At 35.6% G+C, this 21,479-nt stretch overlaps 1 protein-coding gene across 1 annotated transcript in view; it reads right to left on the bottom strand.

Annotated features, from left to right (window-relative positions):
- Positions 1 to 1,640: 1,640 nt before the first annotated feature.
- The window catches only part of LOC121385825 (deleted in malignant brain tumors 1 protein-like), a 73,658-nt gene continuing 53,819 nt past the window's right edge, over positions 1,641 to 21,479 (bottom strand). Inside the window, exons 14-22 of the mRNA XM_041516614.1 lie at positions 18,560 to 18,729; positions 17,351 to 17,611; positions 15,429 to 15,728; positions 14,556 to 14,705; positions 11,635 to 11,668; positions 6,377 to 6,435; positions 4,785 to 4,865; positions 4,029 to 4,109; positions 1,641 to 1,846 (exon numbers count right to left, since the gene is read on the bottom strand). Of these exons, the coding sequence (XP_041372548.1) occupies positions 4,030 to 4,109; positions 4,785 to 4,865; positions 6,377 to 6,435; positions 11,635 to 11,668; positions 14,556 to 14,705; positions 15,429 to 15,728; positions 17,351 to 17,611; positions 18,560 to 18,729 (1,135 nt within the window). The 3' untranslated portion in view covers positions 1,641 to 1,846; position 4,029. The remainder of the gene's footprint in view (positions 1,847 to 4,028; positions 4,110 to 4,784; positions 4,866 to 6,376; positions 6,436 to 11,634; positions 11,669 to 14,555; positions 14,706 to 15,428; positions 15,729 to 17,350; positions 17,612 to 18,559; positions 18,730 to 21,479) is intronic.

Below are 21,479 nucleotides of genomic sequence, written 5' to 3'. Positions count from 1 at the left end.
TAGGATGGACGTGCCTGAACCTTCAGTGAATATGGGCACGTTAATAAGACTTTTTCTTCCTTCCTTCCTTGGGGAATTTCCAAACAGTCTGCATAGAAACGATATCTGCAGTTGGGGGGGGGGGGGGGGGGGGGGGGGGGGGGGGCAGCGGGCCCCAGTCTGATTTTTATATTTATTTATTATTATTATTTTATTTTTTATTATTATTATTTTTAATAAATAGTTCATTGCTCCAGAAATATGTTATAATAGTGTCATGGTTGGAGCCCTGAATTCACTACCTTACAAAGTACATAGCAAACAATATACTAATATATAAAAAAAGAGCAGTGACAAAAATGGAAATAATAAGAAGACTGAAAAGAGAAAACTTAAAATGAAGTTATATATATACTTCAAAACTGGCTTCATACTTAAAATTATACACATAACAAAAGTACTAAGTGTCTCAGTTGCGGCCTTCTAGAACGTTTAACCATGGTTCCCAATTGTCATCGAATTCTGTATGTAAACAGTTTTTGTAATATATGTATTTTTCTATTTGTATCTTATCTAATAAAATTGTTGATACCAGTTTCATTTAGTGTACTCTTTTGTAATTTTGATTTGTATATGTAATATTTTACTTTAACAATTAACCAGTTTACAAATATATGTTTACTATTTATAATTCAACTAAGACTGTGTTCCTATTCAACTGGCTATAATCACCTTTTTGTAATAACCATTTTTCTATAATACTCCGAGTTCAACGGCTTTAGGACAGTCATAAAATAGATGCTGCAGTGTTTCTGGTTCATGTGAACAAAAGTTACACATACTAGAATCATTCAGTTTTATTTTATGTAAAAAGGTATTTGTTGGTATTATTCTGTGTAAAATCTGGTACTGAAACCATACTAGCGTTGGGTCTTTTAAAGAGCAAAATGGTAAACTATAATATTTCGCCCATAATGACGAGGTAAAATCACACCCTTCCGCTGAATATTTCATTTGTGATGTAGGAACTATAGATGATTTATTAAGTAGTTTGTAAAAGGTTCTACTTCCCAATTGGTCTGTCAGGTCAGGTCATGTCAGGTCATAGGTTCTAACGTGCACATTCAGAACAAGCTGTTGTAGCATGCTGCCGCGGATCCAGGAAGTTTTGAAGCGCAGGGTGTCACCATACACGTAACACAATTATAGTGAAATAATTCCATTTTATAATTACTGTTTTGTAATAGGCGTCTTGATTGGTTAAAATGCTATCATGTGATCCAAAAACACAACGTCCATTTTTCCAGGCGCGGATCTAGGAAGTTGTGAAGTGCAGGATGTCACCATACGTGTAACACGATTACAGTGAAACAATTTCACTTTACAATTACTGTTTTGTAATAGGCGTCTTGATTGGTTAAAATGCTATCACGTGATCTAAAAAAAAAAAAAAACGTTCATTCTTCCTTGAACGTGAGAACTGCACTTTTTCGATTACAATCAATCCAAATCTGTAGTGCCAAAATGATGACATATGACCGGGCGGCTATATTTAATTTGTGTCATGTGCTCGTGTGACTGAAATGACGTCGGATTTTCTCTAAATTCTCTCTAAAATCCTGATGAATATTCAGTTCTGTTTATAAGATATCGAAGAAATATTCAGAACAAAACAATTTACTAATATGGAGATTTTCGCAAACGAAAGCTTGCACAACAGTAACTGCTAATAACAGTAAAAGTACATAAAAAGTCATGTTAAATTTGTCTGATAAACGTCATCATTATAGTCATATTCATCCCTTCCGTTTGTCTTCTGAGGCAATGTACAGCACACGTGTCATGAATATGTCTTAGTCTGTGTAAACTGAAAGAAAGATAATCACAGAATTACGAATGATGATGGAAATAGTGATATGTTTTTGTCAATAATGATTCTAACGATGACAGTAATGTCAGTATAACAAAACCAAACAAACAAACAACAACATCAACAAGAAAACAAAACAAGAAACGACAAAGCAACAATAACAAAACCCCACCACACAAACAAACAAAACGAAACATTATTAACATGTAAAACTAATTGAGCGAAGCTGGAAATAGGTTAGGAACTGGAGCCCTTATTTTTGAAACTGTCTTAGCGCTGCGATATCGTAAAATCATATGTTATAATGATGTCATAGCCTACGACGATTTTACAATATCTTTGAAGTAAGATAGCTTCGAAAATATGTAGCCTGGTAATTATTACTTAATCGAGATAAGGACAGCCTTTTTAAGACTAGCAGTAGCTCTGATAATCCCGGCCTTCTATGTGCAGTAAGATGGGCACATATTCTAATAATTATATCATAATTGTCACAATTATTGTGTTCAGTAATGGCGTGTTCAGTTTGCCGAGCGCTCAAGAATACTTAAGTGGAACCATCGTCTTCTATCACATGACATTGATTTAATGTTAGGTGCAAAAGACCAGTCTAGCAAACGACCGGGATCGCTCGCCCTACTGAACATATATCAGGATAGACCCGAAATGATTTCAGTATAATAAAATAAAATAAAATAAAATAAAATTAGTATGTAAATTAAAAATATATATTATTGTTTTTAATCGAGTAATCTTTAATTAAGCACATAACAGTCTGTAACTATATAGGCAATCGTTTGATAAACGCTAAATCTATAGGTCGTCCAACAGTTTATTAAGAAAGTCTCTAAACCTCTAAGGGTATCATGCAGGCGCGGATGCAGGAAGTTTTGAAGCGCAGGATGTTACCATACATGTAACACAATTACAGTGAAATAGTGTGTGACTACAAAAACAATTAACATTCTCGTAATACAGCGAACACCAGTCAGTTGAGAAGCTTGCTCGTATAGCGAAAATTAGGTAAAATTAACAGCAGTCTGCGAGCTCTGTTAAAAACTAGGAACCAATTGCAAGCTGTGTTTTCTAACAGCAGTCTGAAAGATGTAAATTGCTTTTATCGTATTGGAAGATAAAATTCATGGAATTCCATGAGACAATTATAAGACTGTTTAAGGTAGTACTAAACCAAATAACTTCCGGATGGGTCAAACTTCGAGGTGCACCCATCTTTTGATAGGGCAGTTAATACCACAAGTCCTGTCATTGGTGATAAATGTGAGTGTGTTTGTTGTGAAAAAAGAGAGAAGAGTTTCATATGGGCAAACAATGTATGCAATTTTATTTTGTCTAGTACCACAGTAACAAGTAACCTTGTGCTTGAAACATGTATGGGGTACCTGTAAAATAAAAGTAGTCAAATTTTGTGTGGAACTAGAATAGTCATAGACACTATCCGTTATCTCTGAAAAGAGCAGTTTCACCCCCGTTTTGTTTCATCACTTTAAGGGTGAGGGATGGTAGTATTTATATCTGAGGTGTATATGTCGATTGATACGCTGTATGTAGGTGTTTTAGCCACATATGTTACTATTGTCGTCTATGTGATTTGATTTGGTGGTATACACCCTTAAGTAAGCCACATCTAAGACATCAAATGGCTTGGAGTCAACAAGTGAACCGTTTAAGCCTAAATTATAAACTAATAAGCTAATTCACACCAGACTATCATTCTTTCCCGAATAGCATAAAAAGAAAACCGTGGAGTGACAAAGAATAACACAGCAGGCAACCCGGCAAGCGACACGGCCGATAGAACTGCTGAGAAAGCAGAGACATATTGACATGTGTGTCTAGTATGATTTCATCATGTAAAATAAAATAGAGTCTTCAAAACATGAGTTGCCGTTGTCTATTAGTTCTGTAGCATTAGACAAAGAACCAAGCAAAAGTATTGCATGCAACTACTTAAATGGAAGTTGTATAGTAGTAATAACGGTGAATGCATTTTAAAATAAGTACAACAAATTTAGTTTTTTCGTCGTGAGCAGAGGAGTCCGGACCCACTCAACCCCACTGAATCCGTACATAAATGGGATACTTGCCATTTTACAATTGCATGGTTCTTGATAAGGGCAATTAAACTACATTTGTTAGTGATACAATACAGCATACAAACCTTATTTTAAATTTTCGTAAACGGTGAGAGTATCATATGGTGCTTCCTCGCTGTCCCCGATTGGTGAACGTGTTCTCCCTTCTGTGGGACAAACAAATAGAGAATAAATGGTTACTGGCTTAAAACATCGGTCGTATCCTGCGACGGTTACAATGGCGAAAGCTGCGAGGCCCTGCCGAGCGTCATTGGTCATTCGACCTGAGCAGATTAATGCCTGTTATTGTAAGACAGTAACAGGTTACTTCATTTTATCCTCCAATCCTACATAATACAAATATGTTTAACAACGTTACCGTTTTTCAGAACACTAGCTAAGGTGCACATGTGTTGAGCTTTGTCTTTACAATATCGATATGGCAAAACAAAATAGTTAGTAACGTAGTTCCATCCCAAAATTGCTACATTTTTGGTTAGTGACTGAACATATAAAAATTGATCTAGTCATCACATCTTAGCAATAAATGTAGTGATTGCAGGATCAAGTTCAAAATAATTTCATCACCGTTACGGTGCATTTAAAACCACTATTTCAACAAACGTGTATGTTTGTTTTTTGTTTGTTTGTTGTTGTATAAATGAATGAATTATTTTAGAAGTGTTATAGGATAAATAGCATTCGCTACTCGTGATTTTTAATATGTAAAATATCAACCTGATCACAGCCTCGACAAATACCGATTAGGTTGATATTTTTGATATTTAAAAACACTCGTGACGAATCTTCTATATACTAGAAAACAAATTGCTTGCACACACCTGGTTTTAGGTTTACGCTAGCTGCCACTGTATCGTAAGGTGCTTCCTCGTCACGCGCAGTTTCCACAGCCGTGCTGTTATCTGTATGGAAAATAAATATAGTACAAATTTGCACAGGTCGTCGAACTGGATGGGAGTGGAGATGGTTGTTATTGTGCTCAGAAGGCTGTGAATACCATATTTGAATATGGCTCATCTGCATCTGCATTTCAGTGCATTCTAAACAGTATTTTAGTGGTATTTGTTCTATTAGCGATGTAGATGGGGTGGGGTGGGGTGGGGTGGGGTGGGGTGAGGTCACAGGGCCCCAATTCCAAATATTATAAACACCCTTCCAGACCCATTGAATGCGTAGTCATGAAGTGTATCACAAAATATGTTACAATTAATTAATGACTGAATAATTAATATTAGTTTACCGTAACACCGAGTGTTTGGTAGTGCTATCCTAAATTAATTAATGTGGCATTTCTTTGTGTGGATGTTGTCAACTGTCCTCGGTGGTTTAGTGGTTAAGCCATCGAACACATCCATCGGAGAATCTCAGAGAATGTGCACAAGACAGTCGTGCTTGAATCTTCAAATGATTGATTGATTGATTGATATATTTATTTTTGTCCGTATATCAGTTAAGGCACGCTGTCTTGGAAACACACCTGACTTCGTTCAAGTAATAGTTTTAGGGAGGGTTGTATTGTAGCATTCTCATTTGTATATAGAATATCCGGTTACTACGGTTTGATATCGTGGTTATTTGGCGAGGTTTAGATAACGGTGTAACAGGCAAGCGTCAAAACACGATATCAAAAAGTAGTAACCTGATTTTTGTTTTATCATACAACCCCTTTCAAGTTCATATTTTCGTTATTATATTTCAGTTAAAAGTAATGTAGAAACTATTTTTATTATCATGTAGAATCTACTACCAGAATTCGGATAATTGCAGGTGCCCGAAGGCATATTGGGAATGGCATAGCCAGTCAAAACGTTATGTGTCTCCAAGTTTTAAATAAAACACTTAGATTATATTTCAAAGTCTATGGTGCATAACATTACAATTTTTGTATCTTTTTCTGTGAAAATAAACGCAAGTTTATGTGTGACCTGAATAAGATCTACATCACTGGCTGCTAGTGACTGTGACGTCAGACGCTGTTCCAGTGTAAACATTATTTGCAGGAAGCTACTTGCTTTTATGTTTCAAAATGTTTAATTCAAAACGCTGTCTAGTTCCGAATGGGATCGAATAATGGAGAATTGAAAATTAAGAGGTAATTTGATGTTACGGGAAGTGTAAATGCTATCATTATTTATTCAGTTCAACAATTATTGATCTTAATGGATGTTTGAAAAAAGGAGAAAACGACCTACCTGAAAATTGAGCAAATATCCGTCATAACAAATATCCGACCTGATAACACATAGCAACGCCAATATTATCATCCTAGCAACGGAGGTGTCAGTGACATAAAAATGCTTCAAATTATTATGTATGGATTATCAGATTACATGAAGCATGGCTGCATGATAATATTTGATACAGAACAACCTATATTGCAGTATTAAAGGGGAGATAAATCAGACCTACTCACCATGTTCATACGTTGGGTTGTCATGTTGCATCGCTGTCTGCGATCTAGTGTTTGGCTGGCTGAAATGAATCGCAAACAAGCAATAAATGGCATGGTGCATGAAGTATAGCGCAAAGTATTGTTAGGCAGAACTATAAGTCGCATGTATTGAATTTTTAAAAACATTAAAAAAAAAAAAAAAAAAAAAAAAAAAAAGAAGGAAACAAAAAGATGATGATGATGACGATGATAATGATGATGATGATAATAGAAACAGACAGGGGAAAAACAACAATATATATATATATATATATATATATATATAGGCATTACACACCAACAATTCCTGGGTTTGTGATTTGGGTTTTTTTTTGGTTGTGGTTGCTACTGCTATTGCTTTTTTTTGCTTTTTTTCTGTGTTAATTTTTTTTATGCGTTAATGTTTTTTATGCTTTCCCTCTTGTTTTAGGGAGGGTCATGCCGTAGCACAGAGGTAAAGCACTCGCTTGATGCGCTGTCGATCTAGGATCTACTCCTGTCGGTGGGCCCATTGGGCTATTTCTCGTTACAGCCAGTGCACTACAACAGGCACATCAAAGGCCGTAGTATGTGCTATGCTGTCTGTGGGATGGAGAATATAAAAGATCCCTTGTAGGCTATGAACCAGATCCCAAAATTGTGGCCACTTGTATCATATGAGGGGAATAAGGCTCATAGTAATTTTTACAAGGTACATGTATATACCCCTAGATTTAAAAAATGTGTGATAACATTGGAACAGTGGTAGCTTTCAGTATGATAGCACCTTTTTATAAGCATATTTTAAAATAAACTGTAAAATATATATATATATTTTTTTTTTTCATTTTCATAAATGGAGTGGCAAAAATATTTAATTGATGTTTTTCCTAAATAAAGATTACCATTTTTAGAAACGTGGATTTGAAAGAAGTTCATTATGAAATTCAGTTAATAAAATATATTTCATGTGATAAGAATATTATAAAAAATACTGTTAAAATTGTTAGCACTACTCATTACCCGAAAAAGGAAAATTCCACAAATTAATACATTTTAATTTGTTTTATGATTTCTTGTTTGTTTTCTGAAAATAATTTAACACAAACACCCTGAACACACACACACACACACGCACACGCACACGCACACGCATACGCATACGCACACGCACACGCACACGCACACACACACACAGTGAGATTGCACTGGAACAAATTTTGGTTTGGCCAATTTTCAGATATGTTAAATATATCTTTGAACATTATTAAAATGTGGCTAGTTTAAGAATTATATTTTAGCCAGACTAAATGTTGTAGCCACTTAATAAAAAAAAAAAAAAAATAGCAACTGGCTAATTTGGCGATGGACATGGCGAGTCCTGCAAACATACATACAATATTAAAAAAATCATCATAAAAACAATTTAAATCAAGATATACATCTATGTAGCCTGTGCACGTAGGGACCCATGGCTTCATTTCACCAGAGACAACCATAATCCAGAAAACCAAGAAGTTGCTAAAAAGTTGCATGCACGAAGATCCTGATGTTGATCCTTGCAGGGCAAAAATGTCCAGAGGATTGGCGAATCCCAAGGTGGACCAGATTTAACATCAACCAAATGCCAAGCTCAGAAGATGCTGGGTATTGGCCCTTTACAATGTACCAGCCACAACAGTTAACCACAGTGTTTGAAATCTTCAAACAATCAGAACTAATCCGGGAGAAACTACTTGTTGAAAACATTATAGTCATTATGGATCAAACACTTTTTGTAAAAGCTACTGAACTAATTTAGCAAGTTTTCAAAATTGTTCTAAGTTGTCTATCACTGGGGTCCATGCTTGTAAATCCTGCAATCATGCTGTCGGTGTACACAAGTATTTCTAAAAAAACATTACGAAATTGGTACTGTAAGGGGGATTTACAATATGGGTGAAGGACAATGTTTAAGGCAGCAGTGATTTGATAGTCATTTTACCATGGTCGCAGAGTTTAACAGAAATTCAACAGTGTCTTGTAAAGTCCACTCTTACGTGAGCTGATAACAATGTCGATATATTTCATTGGACACCTAATTCACAACAATGGAGAGCTATCCACGTACTGGGTGTCCTAAATACACTTGCTAGAGGATGCAATACATGTACTTGGTCTTCTATGTGCTTTTCGTGTAGTGAACTGGAATGTGGACCTTAATGTCATAAGAACTATGATCTGATGGTGTTTTGCCTATAATAAGATCAACTATGCCAGGTACCTAGCCCCAAACTTTGCTCTAAAGACGAATTTCCCAGAAAAAGAATCCCGATATGCACGGAGATTGAAACATGAGCCATTTCTCAATGCAGATGTCTAGGAACGACCATTTGGGCTTGATCCCTGTGAATTATTATACCACTGGGGTCACAATAAATATAGTCAGTCTCCTGGAGGCAGAGCCTGAAAGTTGGAGTTATCAAACACTATTATTAACAGCTGAACCAAGCGGTACATCCTTAGATTATATTTCAAAGTCTATGGTGCATAACATTACAATTTTTGTATCTTTTTCTGTGAAAATAAACGCAAGTGTATGTTTGACCTGAAGACGATCTACATCACTGGCTGCTAGTGACGTCAGACGCCATTCCAATGTAAACATTTTTTGCAGGAAGGTACTTGCTTTTATGTTTCAAAATGTTTAATTCAAAACGCTGTATAGTTCCGAATGGGACCGGATAATGGACAATTGAAAATTAAGAGGTAAGTTGATGTTACGGGAAGTGTAAATGCTATATTGATTTATTCAGTTCAACAATTATTGCTGTTTATGGATGTTTGTAAAAGGAGGAAACGACCTACCTGAAATTTGAGCAAATATCCCTCATGCTAACAAAATAATTCCATAGTGACCTGATAACCTGAGGTGTTATAAGTCAGTGACATAACAATGCTTCGAATTATTATGTATGGAATATCAGATTACATGAACAACCTATATTGCAGTATACAAGGGGAGATAAATCAGACCTACTCACCATGTTCATACATTGGGTTGTTATGTTGCATCGCTGTCTGCGATCTAGTGTTTGGCTGGCTGAAATGAATCACAAACAAGCAATACATGACATGGTGCATGAAGTATACCTCAAAGTATTGCTATAAGTAGCATGTATTGAATTTTTAAAAACATTAATAATAATAATAATTAAAAAAAACATTTACTAAAATAATGATGATGATCATGATGATAATGATGATGATAATAGAAACAGACAGGGGAAAAACAAGAATATATATATATATATATATATATATATATATATATATATATATATATATATATATATATTTAGGCATTACACACCAACAATTCCTGGGTTTGTGGTTTGTTTTTTGGGGATTGTGGCTGCTACTGCTATTGTTTTGTTTTTTGGGGGTTTTTTTCTGTGTTAGTATTTTTTATGCTTTCCCTCTTGTTTAAGGGAGGGTCATGGTGTAGCACAGAGGTAAAGCACTCACTTGATGTGCAGTCGATCTAGGATCTACTCCTGTCGGTGGGCTATTTCTCGTTCCAGCCAGTGCACTACGACAGGTACATCGAAGGTCTTGGTATGTGCTATGCTGTCTGTGGGATGGTTAATATACAAGATCCCTTGTAGGCTATGAGCTAGACCCCAAAATTGTGGTCACTTGTATCATATGAGGGGAATAAGGCTCATAGTAATTTTTACAAGGTACATGTATATTCCCCTAGATTTAAAAAATATGTGATAACATTGGAACAGTGGTAGCTTTCAGTATGTTAGCACATTTTTATAAGCATATTTAAAAGTAAACTGCAGGATATATATATTTTTTTTCCATTCTCATAAATAGAGTTTCATAAATATTTAATTGATGTATTTCCTAAATAAAGATTACCATTTTTAGAAACGTGAATTTGAAAGAAATTAATTATGCAATTCAGTTAATTAACTATATTTCATGTGATAAGAATATTATTAAAAATATTGTTAAAATTATTAGCACTACTCCTTACCCGAAAAAGGAAAATTCCACAAAATAATACATTTTACAGATTGGTGTGTTTGGTTGCATCCTAGTCCCACCAAAGGTAGGACAAGTGCCTTGAAATTGCTGAACCGTGTAGACCCAGGAAATTTGTTTTATTTGAGTCAGCAATTGTTTTCCCCAGAGAACTAAAACCTCCAAAGTAAAGGCATTCACATGTCTCTTCTGTTTCCTCAGTGCATTATAGACTAAGATCAGTGATCTCAGGTACAACCTGTTTTGTGTGAACACAGTTGAGGTAGACAGTCAACAGCCTCCAGCTTATGTATACTGCTTCAGACCTTCATGTCAAAAATATTGAAAGGCGTGTCTGGAGCAACAACCGAATGTGCCAAGCTCTGTTGGTAGAGGGTGGATGATTGAAAACGAATAAGGAGCTGAGGTTATTCTGGATCTGCTGGCTTGAAACTGTCCAAAGAGGAATATACTGCCACATTGTGTGTGTGCGTGTGCGTGTGTGTGGCAAATATACTGCCAGTAAGGTATACTGATATGTAGACTACTAGACTATAGGAAAAGTACAAATGAGGATGAGGGAAATGATTATCATATTTCTCCTGAACACTTTACATTGCTTACAATGATTCATTCATTCAGTTATACTTATTTGCATGCTTCTGCTCAATTAAGATTCAATCACCCTGTCCTGGGCATACATCTCAACTATCTGGGCTGTCAGTCTAGGATAGTGGGTTAGTAGTTACTGCGAGAAGATTCAGTGTAGTTCCTTACACCTACCCATTGAGTCGTTTATTAGATGTCAGAAGCGTACGCTTCAACAGCAACAGGGGAATGAAATACTGGGTTGAAATAGGTTGTTTTGCCATGTGTTGGCCGTAGTTTAACAATTATTATTTTAGCTTAAGGTCAGGAAAAGGGTGATAATACTCAAAAGCTACCACTATTTTAATGCTAACACCTTTTTTTCCAACCATATATATAAATACCTTGCTAAAAATTACTATGAGCCTTATTCCCCCAAATAGATACAGATAAACCCTATTGGCTCATGGAAACCTGCTACTGTCTAAGACTATGTGTTATAATTACCAAATGTTTGACATCCAATAACCGATGATTAATAAATCAATTTGCTCTAGTGGTGTTGTAAAAAAAATAAACATCTAACTTGTTTAAGACTCAAACAGTATGCAGTTACAATGACAATACTTTTTAAATCAAAACACACATCTGCATTTTACCTTGAATCATATGTATGATCGTCAGTGTCTTTATCTAGGGAAAACATACAAACAAATAAAAAAATTAAACGGTTGACAATACATTTATTACAAGCACGTTATCCTTCTGCATCTTCCTCCACCCACCTCTCTCTCTCTCTCTCTCTCTCTCTCTCTCTCTCTCTCTCTCTCTCTCTCTCTCTCTCTCTCTCTCTCTCTCTCTCTCTCTCTCTCTCTCTCTCTCTCTCTCTCTCTCTCTCATATATTTGGCAATAATATATAAGTAATCTAGCTATCTAGCTATCTATCTATTGTTACGGGTGAACTACCACAATATCAAACAGAAATGACTTTACTACTTCTAACCTGACGAGCCCCCAACTTGTTTTATGAAACAAGTAAACATTTAATTAATGATGACTAAGTATTGGTATTGTTATATCCAGATATATAACAACAAAAATTGGATAACCCATATTTATATTTATTTGTTATGAGATAAACGTTACACATACTCTACCTGACTTGGTTGATTAACCACTAGAATCAAGTTATAATTACTGATCACTAACTATTCTGGTGTCTATGTTACAGGTATGACACCTACATCAAAATATACTACTATTAATATAGATGAGTTACAACCCATTGCCGGTTTTTGTAAAAATAAAGTGGGGTATATATTTTACTCCATTACACCATGAGTAGGTAGCTTATCTCTGGCGTAAAAACTATTAATTATTCATACTCCCTACACATATATAATTTTGGGATAGGCAAGTTACTCTGGTCCATATACACACTAAATAAAAGTACCAGGCTACAACACACTGTGTGCTAGACTATAACAAAAATACAACATTATCTATCGCATACCCTGCCGGACCAAAATAACGTCACCCCAGGACATCAGCTCGACTCCTCAAGGACCCCTACACTGGGTGCTCTCATTTCCTGATCATATACATCTAGACTGCTGACAATTTAATTCCACAAGGGCCGCCATACTTGCTGCTTTCATCTCCCAATCACTTATAATTATTCAAGTCGCTACCTCAGTGACGTCACGCAAACTTTAAAATAGCTGACTCACTGACATAACTCGCTTTGATTGAATGATTTCAACTTATTTTCGTACTTATATCCAATTAAGGTTCAAGCTCGCTGTCCTGGGCACACACCTCAGCTATATAGGCTGCCTGTCCAGGACTGTGGGTTAGTTGTTAGTTTGTTAGTGGTTAGTGAGAGAGAAGAGGGTGTACTGGCGTTACACCTACCCACTGAGCCCTTAAGAACTCGCTCTGGATTGGAACCGGTGCTGGGCTGCGAACCCTGTACCAACCAGCCTGTAGTCCGATGGCTTAACCACTTTGCCGAGCCTGTTTTAATTAAGACATATATCCCTGAAGAGGACGTGACGGAAAACACCTTGATGTAACATTCTACCCTTGCATTCTGTTTTTTTTTTCCAGCGATGCGTACGGACGTCACTGCATGTTCTCTCGTCTCCCCCCCCCCCCCCCACCACCTGGGGGGGGGGGGGTGATCGCCTCGTATGAGACATTGGAATACCGCGTCGCATACACTGGCGTACGGGCAACCGTGACTGTAGTGTATGGCGAACCGAAGAGAAGAGCAAGAAGGAGAAAGCCATCTAGGAAGAGGCCGTGCACGCCAAGCCAGCTGAAGCGGACCGACCTGCCAAGCCTGTAATGCCAGCGGGAGATCCACACGTCATCGTAGTGGACTCGCCAGCCAGCCAGCCCCGAAATGGATCTTCCTGCGACTCCAGTGGTACCACCCGTTTCGCGGAAAGTACCACCAGCTGAGTTCACCCGAACTGCGGCCGTTGGGAAGCAGAAGGCCGTCGCTCTCTTGAGTAACCATCCAGCCAGGGATGCGACGGATACACCTGACCGCTGGAACCTACAGAAATCCAAGTTACGTCGGCGATACCACGACTACCTCATAGCTGACACGGAGGACAAGTCAACTTTAATGCCGGGAACTCGACTGAAGAACTTCCAACCCGATACCGGAGCCTGGGGGTGGGGGGGGGGGGGGGAGGTCACTTATACGCCATCCACTACGTCCCCCCCCCCCCCCATATATATATATATATATATATATATATTGTGATACATGTAAGGGAACTTTTGCTGAGTTTATGAATACCGGTATTCGATTTTGGTTAAATTTTATAACTTCCTAGTTAATTTTCTTAATATATTTTTATATGTACTTTACACCAGTCCCCACTGTAGACTAATTTATCAAAAGGAAATTAGTTGAGCGTTACAGTTAAGTTATACTAATTAGTTAATCGGGTAAATTGTTACTTATTTGGGCTTTGCACAATGTTATACTTTAAATGCATGTTTACATTTAGTTGTTAATAATTACTGTTTAGATAGCTGTACTCGTCGCGGCCCACAGTTTAAATTGCTTAATTATATATATATATATATATATATATATATATATATATATTATATATATATATATATATATATATATATATAGTGATATTGTTTTCACACATCATGAGTTGGCATAACAATCATTAAATAGTCTATTTATTATATATCTTTCCTAGTTTTGAAAATATCTTTGGTTTTTTTGTTTTTTTTCGTTTTTTTTTGTTAATGTCTTTTTCTGATCCTATCGAAAACACGTAACGTTATGATATATTTCTTCCTGTTGAACCTTTGTCGAACATTTTCTTGACCATGAAACTTTAAAAAGAAATACGAATAAAAAGTATCTTTATTTAATTATTAAATTAATGATTACTTAATAATACTGGTGTGCAAACATACGTGACAAAATTAGTTGTAATCCATATAACTATGCATAGTGATTCGTTTGCGTGCGTGCGTGTGTGTGCGCGTGTGCGTGTGCGTGTGCGTGTGTCTTTCCAATTTCAGTTAATTGTTCCATACCTTTACTGTTGCTTCTTCGACAGACTAAAATAGCCACAACAAGAAACAGAATCAAGATGATTAATCTGGATACATTGCCTACAGCCACTGGCAGACTATCCATTTTATTAGGCACAGTCGCTGTCGACATGTTGAATTTATCAGATGGTTCTGAAATTAAATATACTCACCTTAAACTGACAGCGGAGCAAATATATTATCGCGGCCAGCAGTGATCACTAAATGGTGTTTAAAAGACAGCACTTTTTTTTTTGCTATCAAGGATATTTGTTTAACACTAACAACTGAAATTAGAAAGTTTATGTTGTTATTTGCATACAGAAGAATCAGCAATTATATATTTATAAAAATATGACATGTCAGATAGTGACCTATTGCAATCAGTTGTGTGGTAGCTCGTTCGTCAAGACAATTGTTAAGTCAATTATTTACACACGTTACGTAAACAATAAATAGTTTTGAATCTTAATAACTGACTTTATTTGAAAATTAATTTACTTTCCTTTTTACAATGATAGGAACACAGTCTTCATTATTTAAACATAACATGGTAATAATGCTTAATACTTATTTATCGTGATAAATCATGTTCCTAATCAGCTAAGTATTGAAATTATTTAAAATAAATCTGATTAACCAGATCATTTATATTTTCAAAATCGTATCACTAGACAAAACAACCCCAAACGGACGTTTGTCAATATCATAACGTGTCCCACGTATCTCTCTTCCAGGTGTTTCCCAATTAGACGAATGAACATAACAGTGTCTTCTGTTAGCTTCCTAATGTCTACAATAAAATTACTTGGTGGGTAAGTAAACGTTTAATAGGAAATCTATTTTCACATACTACTAGTAACTTATACTAATTACCTGCTGTAAAAATCTCCTGATCCTCTGTGAAGTCTTTGTATCCATATTTGTTAAAAGCCAGAACTCGTACCAGATACCTTGTCTTTGGATGTAGATCTGGTATCAGGATAGTGTGCTTTATGCCCATGCCTCGTCCAGAAACTATTTCAGTAAAATTCGTCCACTGCGATGTTGCATCTCCTCGGTATTGTACTAGAAACATCTGTGCTGATCCACCATTGAATTCCTCTAACCAAGTTAAAGACGCAACAGTTGGACTGATGCTGCGTGTGCTGATGTTAGAGGGAATACTCGGCGTACCTCAGAAATAACATGTGTATTCGTTTAGTAAGGGGCATTAAATGAAAAGCGTTATCACTGATCGAGGTATATTTAGGTAATGTTTCTTACGCATGATTGAAATATAGTTATTGGAGCGTAAGATTTGTTTGTGATACTCCTGTTTTCATAGAATGAGTCTGGATGGCATAATAGTTACTGGAGTCATAGCCCCATTTCTGAACAGTGCAAAAATAAAGGATTATTTTGACAAAGTCTTACAGGGGCCAAAGTGTAAAACCCAAAGTGTTTTAATTATTATTATTTGTTTTTTTAAAATTAATTACTCCTATCATTACTGTATGAGTTTCGAAACTTTAACCCTAAATTTAACCCATTTTCTTTCTGGGGGATGCCTTCCATATCTCCTGTTGACTGTGGTGGCATTCAATTCCACATTGCCATAGCCAAAAAAAAAAAGTTCTAGCAGAAACAGTCGTGATAACATATGCATAAAAAATCAATGAAAACGTTTGTCATTACTCTCCGCCATGTGATGAAAAGGAGTGAATTACATTGCAATAAGGTTCTGTTTCAGACATCATTTCAGTGAACATATACTGTTATTAGTTTGTTGCGGTTGTTCTTGTTTTTGTTTTTACTATACCAAAACACACGATTTAACATATGAGACAATTTGGTGTTTGCCCAAGTTGTTCCAGTTGGGATGGGACATCATCGACAGTATGGTAGTACTAAACCAAATAACTTCCGGCTGATAGAGAAGTCCTGTGATTGGTGATAAATGAGTGTGTTGATTGTAAACAAAGAATAGTTTCATCTGGGTAAAAATAATATGCAATTTTGTTTCATCTAGTATCACTGTCAAGTAGGCTTGTGCTTGAAACCTGTAAAAAAAGTACTCGAATTTTGTGCAAAACTATGGTAGTCATAGACGCTACTCGTTATCTCAGAAATGAAAAGCTTGACCCCCCAATTGTTTTCTGATTCACTTTAAGTCTCAGGGGTGGTAGTATTTATATTCGTGGCGTTTATGTAGATTGATACACTGCAGGTAGGAGTTTTAGCCACGCATGTTACTTTTGTCGTCTATGGGATTTGATTTAGTGGTATACACCCTTATGACTGCTACACATAGAATTTTAGGAGTCATTGTATCTTGTAAAACTGATGAAGTACCTTACGCATCAACGAACATGGGGGCACCTACTGTCCAATTCGTAAAATTATAGAACATAAGAACACAAAAAAGACACACAACTAATTAAAATATGTTTCAAGTAATACTGTAGTGGTGAAAGAAAGAAAACAAATTTAAAGGTGAACACAGTAGTTTACAAACATTTGGTTGTCGGCAATTGCCAACGCATTAAGTTGAGTTTCCTCTAGCCTTACCCCACATATCAATGACTTGAGCTATTTAGAAATATAACAGTTCGAATCATAATGATATGCATACATTTTATGCAGTTTTCAAATATATAACTCGTTATAAAAGACACTCGGTCTAGTTTGCAAAATGTTTCACATAAAATTAAATTTGAACTACCACAACCACTACGATGCCCAGAAATATGTTGGTTTTGACAAAATCGATAATTTAAGCGAATGCAAATTAACAGTAAGCCCTCCAATTTACTTACTGTGGACTATTAACAAGAATTGGTTACTTCTATATGCATCTGAGCCAATATTCTTTGCTGTACATGTATATGTACTACCCGTCTGACTCATGTTGATGTTTGACAGTGTTAACACAGGTCTGGAAGTGAAGTGTGGACTCCCCGGTTCCCAGGAATAGGAGCAAAGTGGGTGGCATTCAGCAACACAGGTGATATTCAGACTCTCTCCTTCTACAACTAATCCAGGTGTGGGTGGACTGAATGTAACGGAGTCTGGGCCAACTAAAACAAAGGTAAATAACAATGTCAAGGAAAAACCCTCAAACAAACAAAAACCAAAACAAAACAAATATACACCCACCCCTAATAAACAAAGAAAACCCCCTTCAACAACCCCAAACCCCAACCGAAAAAAAAAAGAAGAAAAAAGAAAAAGAAGAAGAAAAACGCAATGATCAGTTTGTAATGCAGAAATGGCATAATTATATATGAACAAGTTAACATGTACATTTTTTTTTTTTTAAACCTAGAAATTTAAGCTTATTAATTTTTTGTTTCTCCAATTGTATCTTACAACCAGTGATGGTGGTATGAATGACCAAAACGGATGGTGTCTACTACACGTTTCACTTTTTATTTATGGATGAAAGATCAATGTATTTAAACAAATTTGGTATTATTCATCTCAGTGTTTTTAAATTCAAACAACTGTGTACTTGCAAAACACGTTAGAAAACTGTTTGTCCTGGAAACCATGTGTATTTTGTAGTTTTGGTATTTTTTATTTTCATTTGCCACACCACAAATTGAAAATAGAAACGTTTGTTTGTAATCATTTAAAAGCATCATAGTGCAAATTTTCTGTGCTAATAGTTTAAGTCTTCTTTTCATAATACAATGCATATAATTGTAGTGCCATGTGTAAATCCATATACTTATTTAAACCTCTACATAGCAGATATGATGTTTTAAAGGTTCAGTACACATAGTTATGAACATTTATTTCACAAAATGTAAGCACTGGCTTGTATTCACTATAGGGCCTGAAAGCCCAAATCTGTTGGGTTGGTATCAGGGACATGCTCCCCCGAGAACATGTTAATTCCAGGTATTCAAATACAGCATGCTCAACCTTCTGAGCACAATAACGTGGAAGAGAGGGAGATGGCATATTCTGCAGCCCTGTTATGTATCTAAGTTCCAGACTGTTTTCTATTTTAAACAGCTTACACTGACAGCTGACTCCGACATCCTTCCCATTGTGACAGTTAGAGTTGGACCAGGAACTGAAATGACATTGATCCAGGTTCTTTTCATATCCCTTACAGTGCAACACGTTTAGTACTGTCCGTCCCACGCTTCGTCCAAAGTAACCACTTCGATATTCTTGTGCATTATGACTGTAAACCAAGTGAAAAGATAAAAAAACCTTTGTTATTCTGTCATTAACACTATATACTATTTTATATAAAATGTAATATTATATATAAATAAAACTAGCATTTTATCATCAAGCATTTTTAAATCACTACTTACCTTTGTTTGACGATGTGTATTTTTGTGTAGAGGTGTTCTTAAACATTAATTAATTAATTCTTTAACTCGTATGACACAAGCTATGGTAATAGTGATAATGAATCACTATGTGGAGGTCATATGCACCTTAATACTTATTTTGTTATAAAGTAATGACATTTATATTTGCTAGGTATGTGAACAAAATATATTCGTGAATATAAGGACGGGTACTGTAACCATTTGTACACATTACCAAGTGGCCTACGGCCTATAGGGCTCAACTATTTAATTTTAAATTTTGTCAGTAGTAGATAATTTATTAATTTGTAAATACTACTTCATGCTATTTTTCTTTTTAATTTTAAACTGCAATTCCAAAATATCTCTCTATTAGTTTGTGAAGACTGCCCCAGATAATCATACTCTCTCTCTCTCTCTCTCTCTCTCTCTCTCTCTCTCTCTCTCTCTCTCTCTCTCTCTCTCTCTCTCTCTCTCTCTCTCTCTCTCTCTCTCTCTCTCTCATTATTACCAGAGTGTTTTTCAGTATCGTCAATATCATATATTAGGAATAAAAATTGTATTATGCGAGCGTCTGGCGAGATTAATATATTATTTTTATTCCTAATATATGATATTGACGATACCGAAATACACGAGGGTAATAATCTCTTTATGATATAAGCTCAAGCTTAATACAACATGTTTTTGTAAACTGTACAGGCAACTTTAATTCCAGTCCGCCATTACTAGATATTCAAATGACGTAAGAATATGTGGCGCGGTGTATTTTTGAATGGAAATTTTGGATGTCCTTACATCAAAATAAAATTATGCCTAACGTTTTTTGTTTTCTGAACGCTGGACAACTTTCAGTGTTAAATTGCCATTGAAATGTTTTTATTCGTTTTTATCGGCAACGACAGTTTGATCAATCCACACGCGTCGAGTTTTAGAGGTGCATACTCTATTAAATTTTTATGGCGGGACCAAAGAATTAGGTCGAGAGATCGAGGGTATCGAGTTTTCGAAGTTTGAGTTTTCGAAGGTCATTATTACTAGTTTGTATAGCAAATCGGCCTGGACCATCGCTTCAGATCGAGAGATCGAAGTTTTCGAGAGATTGAAGGTGGATTGATCGAAGTTCGACTGTATATATATATATATATATATATTGTAATGGTCATACCTTAGGTGTCCATTATGGTTTAATTAATTCTATTCTAGTGCAAATACCAGGCAGGTAGCTTAGGTTCCAAAGTTCAGTTTACGAAGTACAACTGTCACAAAACAACGGAACATTGTCGTGGATGAGCATGAAGACAACGCACACAGCATGAAGACAAATCGGTTGATAATCTTTAGAAGAAAGTATTAATAATCTAAAAAATTAACTGGAAACTCACAGAAAAAAAAGAAGAAAAGAAAAGTGTTTTTATCAGGTCTAAAGCTCGAATCGTGGAATACAGAGAAAAACCGTCAACATATTTTCGTAGTCCATGAAAGTGAAATTATGTGGAAAAACATTAACTGTATTAATAGACAATGAAAATAATGTTCTAGAAAATCAAAATCAAATTGAGAAAGAGGTAATAGGTGTTATATATATATATATATATATATATATATATATATATATATATATATATATATATATATAATATATATATATATATATATATATAACGAATTAATTAATGTTGACCTAGAAAGAGAACTCCACAACCATAGAGTTACGAAACTAAACGATACTGTGTCAAAAGTGTTAACCTATAATGAAGTCACTAAAGTTTTAAAGAAAATAAATAATTTTAAGTTAGTTATACTGCTGAATGTATAAATGTTTGGGTCTGATATTAATTATTTTTTCATTAGAAGTTTAAACCTTGGATATAAACATTGGAGACCAATATCAGGTTATTTACAAGCTAGAGTCAGCAGCTATTGCAGAAAGATTAAGAATGTCCTCCCCTCGTTAGTATCTATGGATCAAAATGAATTTATACATGGTCGATCAATAGGTAATAATATTAGACTAACATATGAGGGGCGGGACATAGACCAGTAGTAAAGTGTTCGCTTGATGCGCGGTCGGTTTAGGATCTATCCCCGTCGGTGGCCCCACTAGGTTATTTCTCTTTCCAGGCAGCGCTCCACACATGGTGTAACAAAGGCCGTGGTATGTACTATCCTGTCTGTAGGATGATTCATATAAAAGATCCCTTACTGATAATCGAACATGTAGGGTTTCTTCTCTCTTTCTGTGTTGTCCTTAACGATATGTCTGACGCCATATAACCGTAAATAAAATGTGTTGAGTGCATCGTTATATAAACCATTTCTTTCTTTATAACATACCACATACTATATTATACAACCACACAAAACCAATCAGGAATGATCTTACTTGTAGATTCCGAAAAAGCATTTGACATCCTTTCTGGGAGTGTTACAACAAAATATTTAGCTTATCTTAAATTTGGTCCGTCAATACAGAAATGGATAATGAACGTGGATGGTGTTTATCCATAAACTGTAATATTACTGAAGGCTTTACACTTTATAGAGGATGCAGACAAGGTGATCCTACAACCTATGCAGTAGTTAATAATGAATCTAACGATACATATATTCA

Source organism: Gigantopelta aegis, chromosome 12 (genome assembly GCF_016097555.1).
Source record: "Gigantopelta aegis isolate Gae_Host chromosome 12, Gae_host_genome, whole genome shotgun sequence".
Classification (NCBI taxonomy): Eukaryota; Metazoa; Mollusca; class Gastropoda; order Neomphalida; family Peltospiridae; genus Gigantopelta; species Gigantopelta aegis.
The sequence above is the reverse complement of the archived record's forward strand: the minus strand, read 5'-3'. Positions and strand labels throughout refer to the sequence as shown.